General features: G+C 27.3%; 1 protein-coding gene across 1 annotated transcript in view; it reads right to left on the bottom strand.

The window, feature by feature from the left end:
• Positions 1–7,537, bottom strand: part of LOC111686953 (carbonic anhydrase 2) — a 13,730-nt gene extending 6,193 nt beyond the window's left edge. The window contains exon 1 of the mRNA XM_023449345.2: positions 6,997–7,537. Within this exon, the coding sequence (XP_023305113.2) occupies positions 6,997–7,024 (28 nt within the window). The 5' untranslated portion in view covers positions 7,025–7,537. The remainder of the gene's footprint in view (positions 1–6,996) is intronic.
• Between the last annotated feature and the right edge of the window lie 805 nt (positions 7,538–8,342).

Genomic DNA, 8,342 nt, shown 5'->3' with positions numbered 1-8,342 from the left:
GAACTGAACTAGAACTGAACTAGAACTGAACTAGAACTGAACTAGAACTGAACTAGAACTGAACTAGAACTGAACTAGAACTGAACTAGAACTTAACTTGAACTGAACACCAACTGAACTAGAACTGTATTTAATAAATATACGGTCCAAACATAAATTTGCTAATGGTGAAATAAGTATTCCACCTATCATTAAAATTATAAGTTTGATTACTTTATGTTTGAAATACCCGTTGTTGTAATTTATATTTACAACTATTAAATACATTTTTTAATTTCTTTCCAGCAACCATTTAGACAATATCGACCATAAATTGATAAAAAAAAAATCACGGGTGATTTATGTTTATTACTATTCATAAAATTTTAGTTATTAAGAAAATAGCAACATTTAGTCTTAAATATTCCATCTGGCTAAACACCCAACATCTGTTACGAAAAAAAAAACATTCAAACAAACAAATCTTTGCATTTTCATGGTGCAATAAAGAATAAATTGACAAAAAATCTTCCACAAAAAAATGTTGAATGAATACCTACTTTTTTTTAACAAAACATTTATGTAGGTAGACAAATTGTCTGTCATATAACATTATTTGTCAGTTTTTTTTTTTCTTACGATTAGATAAAAACCCAAAATAATGACAGTAATACAAAAAGCAATATTTTGTTTAACAGTTATTAAGTAAATACTAACAAATAAATTAAATTCTTATGATTTAATAACAAAAATTAAACTTTCATATGAACGATAAAACTGTCAATTTAAGAAATATATGAATTTTTAAAATTCATACATATACTTGCTTAAGTTGCTTAATGTTGAGTCATTTAAAATGTTAGAGAAGTTTAAGTTGGTACTTTTTGTAATTAAATAAAAATTTTGTTAAGTTTTAAATAGGTATTTATCATTTGTTTTAAAAACAAATGTAAGAGGGGGATTCCTATTTTAAGTTAAGTACAAAATATTAAAACTACTTTGTGTTTTTTGTTCAGAGTGACAGCTGAAACATAATTTTTCAAAAAAATGCTGAAATCTTATGATGGAATATTTTAAATTACTTTTTCATTTTGTTGATATGTCGATTATCAATTATGTTTTATTATATTTAGAGAAACAGTATTCATATCAAGTGTTATTTGCCTTGTCATTGGTTTAATTGTCTATTTCATATAAAAAATTACGTCAAAAATTGGAGTTTTGCACAGACTATTTGAGGTTGGGCTGTTTTTACGCAAAAGGAACTTATAAACGCCTTCGGATATAAAACACCTAAAGTGCTAGAAATCACACTAAATTATTTTGATTTGATTTTTCTAATTAGGTAAATTGCTGAGGTGGCAGATAAGTCATATTATTATTTTAATAAATAGCGTGTGACTTTTTTTGGGTATGATAAAATATCTTGGTGAAAATAAAGAGAAACGAATTAAGTTTTTTGATAGATTTATAAGCAATGTCAGAAAGATAGATGAGTTAAAAAGCCGAAGCTTATTAGGCCTCTAACATTTTGTATATAAAGTCTCTGAAATATTTCTCAAAGGTCATGGAATATTTGTATACAACTATGTTGATGAAATAACTAACAAATATGGAGAAAAACTTTTGAAATATATCGTTAATAAAAAAAAGATTTCAAGGCCGCTAGACTAAGTACCTAAAGTTTGTTTTTAATAATCGAGTTCGTTATAAGTGATGTTTTTGTATGAAAATAATTACCAAAATAGCGGAACTTGAAAACTTGTTCGTAATAACCGAGGATTCGTTATAACCAAGTTCGTAACAAGCGATTTTGACTGTATCTATGTTACCAACATATACAACGAACTATATTTCATTAAATGCTAAAGTCGGCTTCACACGAGCACACAAAATCTTGTACGAATAGGATCGTCTCGCAATATGTAATGAAACCAATTCTCTTGAGAGAGAATACAAATTTTCCAATTTGATAGTCTCTTTATTTATTGAAATGATTTAAAAAACAAGTAGGAAAGTATAGTCGGGCATGGCCGACCATATGATACCCTACACCATGAGTATATTTTTACAATTTTTACTTTTATAAAATTTTTATTTTTTGTAAAGAAACTTTTATGTTGAATATTACCATAATTCCAAAATATTTAAGCCATTTATTGATAAAAAACTAAAATTTCTAAATGAGGCTTTATATAGGTCAAATATGGGCCGATCCTCGGTAAATTTGGGAAAAGGATATATTTCTAAATAACAGTTAGTTTTGTTGAGTTTCATTGCGATACAAATGGTTACAAGTCAATTTTAGACGTTTAAGTCATTTTTTGTTATTGAAGGGGGGTTTGTATGGGGGCTAGGGTCAAATATAGGCCGATCCTTACGAAAATCTGCAGTATCATTTATACTTATATAAAACTTATTTGTGCCAATTTTTAGAGAGATAGCAGAATATTTGACGTAATTATAGCATAAAAAGTTCAAATCGGGAGGTACGGTTGTATGGGTGCTAGGTGAAATAATGGACCGATTTCAACCATTTTTAATAGGCTTCGTCCTTGTGCCAAAAAACATGCTTGGTCACAAGGTTTACATGGACAGCCAGCCAGCCGAACAGACAGTCGGACGGACATGTCTTAATCGACTCAAAAAATGATTCTGAATCGATCGGTATACTTTAAGGTGGGTATTGGACCAATATTTTTGTATGTTACAAACATCAGCACAAACGTATAATACCACCCCACTATAGTGGTGTAGGGTATAACAAGCAAGTCTTAGGATTCTATAAATCGACTTTCGAATAATCGAACAATTGACTTTTTGCCGAAAAAATTCGAAGTCGACTATTTTGTCCCAAAAAAAGCCGATAACTCGACTATCGTCTGTAAAAAAGTCGAAAAGTAGACTTTGTTAATAAAAGTCGAAATGTCTAAAAGTCGATTTTAAATTAAATGAAAAAAGTCGAAAAATAGACTTTTCATAAAATGCAAAAAGTCGACTTTTAACTAAATGAAAAAGTCGAAAAGTCGACTTTTCGTTTCAACTATAGAACCCTAGCAAGTCCCATTAGATCAGGGATGTTTTTTTTAAGTAAACACATACAAAAAAAGTAAAACAGCTGTTTTCATCAAACTTTGTTATTGTTTTATACCAATCGAGTAAACACAAAATATATAAATCATACGACTTTTACTCATACGACTTACATAAATATAAAACAATCATTTTTCAGTTTAAATCATTGCGTAAATTATAATTTAATTCAATATTTTTAAATAGTACCAATTTTGTAAATGACAAGATGCTTAAATATTGTCTTTTTTTTTCACTGTAGACTGATATCACATCTTTTTTCAGGTGTGGGAGTTCGAAATAGTTTTAATTCAAAAGAATGATTTTAAAGAGCCATTTGTGATAACTTTTTATATTATCTATTTATATTTCAATATCAAAACATTTCATCTACTACAAAATATAAGTCTTTTAAATATAATATAATAACTTTTCTGTTCAAATCGGTCAAATGACAAAATGCATAGATATTGTTGTTATTCACTGTTGCTTGATAACACATCATTTTGCCAGGAGTGAAAGTTGGAAACAATTTTGATTTTTAAGTAAGCGATTACAAATGTAGGTGATTATATTTCAATGAAAAAAGTTGATCTATTATAAATATTAGTAATTAACTAGTGATCATTGGTTATTGTAAAGATCATCCACATAAAATAAGTTTTGTTCATATATCCGTTATTTATGAATCGATTTTTCTGGTTTTAAAAACAATTTTTTTGTAAAACATGTCGGATAGAAATATTTTAGATTTGGATCCAGAAGTTAGATGGGATCTTTAAAAGACGAATTCGATATCTACTTATAAGGATTTTTTCTAATTTTGAAAATTTATTTCTTCTTTAAGCTATTTTGGTTTCTTCAAACTGTGATAACCTTAAATATTTATTAAATATAATCCACGTAACATGACGCTTTTTCAAATGTTGTAAAAGTGTAAATTTAAAATACCTGCTAATCAAGTTATGAGGGTGAAAATTAAATTTGTGCAAAAAATTGCACATTTTTATGAATTCAAAATAAATGAAAACTCTTAAAATTGTAAATAAGTTTAAGTTGTTTTGTTAAAAAAAAAACTTAATGAAAGCAAACACGACAAACAATACACACATATAACCTCATTGTAATGAAAATATGACATCAATTCTAAACAAAAAAAGTACTTCCAAAGAAGGGAAAATGAAATAGAATTTACTCCATGGAAGTACTGAAAAAGACCTAAAGAAGTTATGATATTAACACAGGCTTATCATCGGATGGATGTCCTTTTAATTTGATTCCAAATTGACTACATCTGAAATAATTTTCAGGAAGTAATTTGTATGTTATTTTTTGGAAGTTATTAGGAAGTTAAGTATTATAGAATACAAATGTGACTTAAATACTATTAATATAAATAAATAAATTACACTTATCATTTATCAATAAGTTTAATAAAAAAATTAGTACAAAAAATATACCTTCAATTTAAAAAATTGATTCCTTTCGTCAATAAACATCACTTCCACAGAAGGTAAAAAATGCACATAGTGCTACTTTTGAAGTAATGATTAATGTTATTCTTTTGGAAGTACTTCTATTAAAAAATTGTGATTTATACAACAAATAAGATCACAAGATATTCTAATTCTAACACATTATATAAAACGAAACTATTTAAGTTTATTCAAAACAATTTGTTTTCTTAATAATTTCCGTTTTGATAATAATTTAAAACAATTATTGCCATACAAAACTAATAGAGAACCCACAAAAATTCTATGTATAATAAGTACTAAAACTAAATACATTATTTAAAATATTATACAGGTATATCAACTACAAAATAATTCATTTATATCATCGTGGGATACTATTTTGTTTTATTATTACAAATCAGATAAATATATTGTTTCGTCATCAGCTATATTCCCATTGTTCTCATATCAAAAATAAGTCTATGTTAAGGGAAGCTCCTAAAGGGGAAAATTACAAAATGCGAATATTTAATCATAAATTGGGAATTTCCTTTCAAATTTAGCAAACTTTTTTTTCGTTAATTTGTAAATTATTATTAAATAATAGTGTTATAACAATTTAAAATTAATATTTAATTGATTTTTTGTTGTTTTTTTTTTTCATTCAATATTTTATTATCAATTTGTAGTACATGTTCTTAAAATCTCTAATATTTCACATAAAATTGAACTTTGTTCTTTATAAAAATGTTTATCCATTGATAAATAATTTGATATTAGTTTTTTAAATTCTTCTAAATGATTATTTATTTAGTGAATTCATTGGTGGTCTTTTGTTTTAATTTTTTGCTTGTCATTGACCTTGTTACCATTCCATAATTATTAATTAATAAAATTTTTTTCTCAATTTTAATTAGTTTGCAAGTAAGTGATCTTTTTATAGCGCAAGAACTATCTCTCATTTCAATTTGATAATGTTAAGAACTTATATATTCTTATTTTAGCTAGATTTTTTTAAGAAAACAGAACTTGTGATGATAACGGTGACTTTTATTTGTCAATTTTTTTATACCTACTTATGTACATATATAATTTTTTGGCAATCTTCCTACCGAAATACTTATTCAAAAGATTTATTATCGTATTATTTAAAAGTTTTTTTTATAAAAATAGAAAAGAAATGTGTTTTTTAAGAAAGGAAATATAATAAATTTAAACATATTAGATAAGTTTTAATATATAAATTATAAAAAAGTTTGGAGAATTTATATAGGGTTCAAAAAACGACTGCAATTCTAATTGAAATCATAGTGAATTTTATGATCATTATATATGAAATAATAAGCTATAAAAGAAATTCTAAAAATGTAGAAACTGGAACTGGACAACTGAACAAGAACTAAAGTAGAACTCAACTAGAACTGAACTTGAACTGAACGAGTACTGAACTAGAAACTGAACTAGAAATGAACTAGAACTTAACTAGAACTGAACGAGAACTGAACTAGAACTGAACTAGAACTGAACTAGAACTGAACTAGAACTGAACTAGAACTGAACTAGAACTGAACTAGAACTGAACTAGAACTGAACTAGAACTGAACTAGAACTGAACTAGAACTGAACTAGAACTGAACTAACTGAACTGAACTAGAAACTGAACTAGAACTGAACTAGAACTGAACAACTAAAAAAAACTGAACTAGAACTGAACTAGAACTGAACTAGAACTGAACTAGAAGAACTAGAACTGAACTAGAACTGAACTAGAACTGAACTAGAAACTGAACTAGAACTGAACTAGAACTGAACTAGAACTGAACTAGAACTGACTAGAAACTAGAACTAACTAGAACTGAACTAGAACTGAAATAAACTAGAACTGAACTAAACTAGAACTAAACTAGAACTGAACTAGAACTGAACTAGAACTGAACTAGAACTGAACTAGAACTGAACTAGAACTGAACTAGAACTGAACTAGAACTGAACTAGAACTGAACTAGAACTGAACTAGAACTGAACTAGAACTGAACTAGAACTGAACTAGAACTGAACTAGAACTGAACTAGAACTGAACTAGAACTGAACTAGAACTGAACTAGAACTGAACTAGAACTGAACTAGAACTGAACTAGAACTGAACTAGAACTGAACTAGAACTGAACTAGAACTGAACTAGAACTGAACTAGAACTGAACTAGAACTGAACTAGAACTGAACTAGAACTGAACTAGAACTGAACTAGAACAGAACTCGAACTGAACTAGAACTGAACTAGATTTGAACTAGAACTGAACTAGAATTGAACTAGAACTAAACTAGAACTGAACTGGAACTAAACAAAAAACTGAACTATGTTTAATATTTATGTATTTTATAATTATATAAATTTTAATTAAATTCAAAACAAAATATTTCGCAAATTTATTTAATATTTTTAAATAAATTAAAACCATAACAATATAAAAACAAATTTAATATTTACCGGCAATTATTGTAACAAATGACAACATGTTGAATATTCTTTTTTAAAATAACCAGCAATATTAATTATCTTTTATAATAATCCTTTTAAGCAAATATTTATAAATAACCGTTTGTAAATAATCGAAACTAAAATTAAATTCTGTTAATATCCTTTTTTGTTAAACATACACGCACAAAATTGCAAGTAATATGCAAATAAATAAAGAAATATATATATTTTTTAAATAAACCAACACACGCGATTTAAACAAACAGTTTTTATTTCATTTAAAAATTTTAATTCACGTTAAATGTTTGCAATTTTTTTATTTTCATTTAAAAAACCGTTAATAAAATTTTTTAGCTTCCGGTTGGGCACCACTCAATGTTTGTCCTCTCTCTTTCAGGTCTAACAATTTAGTGTGAGTGTGAATCTTTTCATACCAAAATTTATATATGATTTGATTTCTATATTTTTTTATTTAAATCTAAACTGTTACGTTCAAAATCTGAACGATTACTGAAAATTTCAAAATCGTCGAGCAGTCGAGAAGCGTTAAATAGTACAAAAAAAACCAAAATAATAATAAAAAATAAAAACACACAGCAAAGAATATTAACAAACGCTTTACAGAAACGACAGCCAACAAATAAAATAGCAAACAAAAACAAAATATTTTACACACATCGAAAAGAAAATAAAGACTTCACAAACACACACAGCCAAAGATACGGAACAAATTCTGAACTATAAAATGAAAAACAAATCTACAACAATACATATGAGCAACAACAGCAACAGAAAGTAGCAACAATAGCAACCGCAATATAAAATACAATCGAATGTGTATGCTACATTATGAAACAGTGATGGCCATTCAGGGAATATTGTAGTTTTGGGTACTTGTGAAATTTCTTTTGCACTCGTTAATCCATGAGTTAAATTTAGGAAATCAACACATCTTCACCAAACCAAAACGAACTGAACTAAAACATGAAGTAGAACTGAACTAGAACTCAACTAGAACTTGAACTGAACTAGAACTGAACTAGAACTGAACTAGAACTTGAACTGAACTTGAACTGAACTGAACTAGAACTGAACTAGAACTGAACTAGAACTGAACTAGAACTGAACTAGAACTGAACTAGAACTGAACTAGAACTGAACTAGAACTAAACTAGAACTGAACTAGAACTGAACTAGAACTGAACTAGAACTGAACTAGAACTGAACTAGAACTGAACTAGAACTGAACTAGAACTGAACTAGAACTGAACTAGAACTGAACTAGAACTGAACTAGAACTGAACTAGAACTGAACTAGAACTGAACTAGAACTGAACTAGAACTAGAACTGAACT

The sequence above is a fragment of the Lucilia cuprina genome, chromosome 4 (genome assembly GCF_022045245.1).
Source record: "Lucilia cuprina isolate Lc7/37 chromosome 4, ASM2204524v1, whole genome shotgun sequence".
NCBI classification, from domain to species: Eukaryota; Metazoa; Arthropoda; class Insecta; order Diptera; family Calliphoridae; genus Lucilia; species Lucilia cuprina.
The sequence above is the reverse complement of the archived record's forward strand: the minus strand, read 5'-3'. Positions and strand labels throughout refer to the sequence as shown.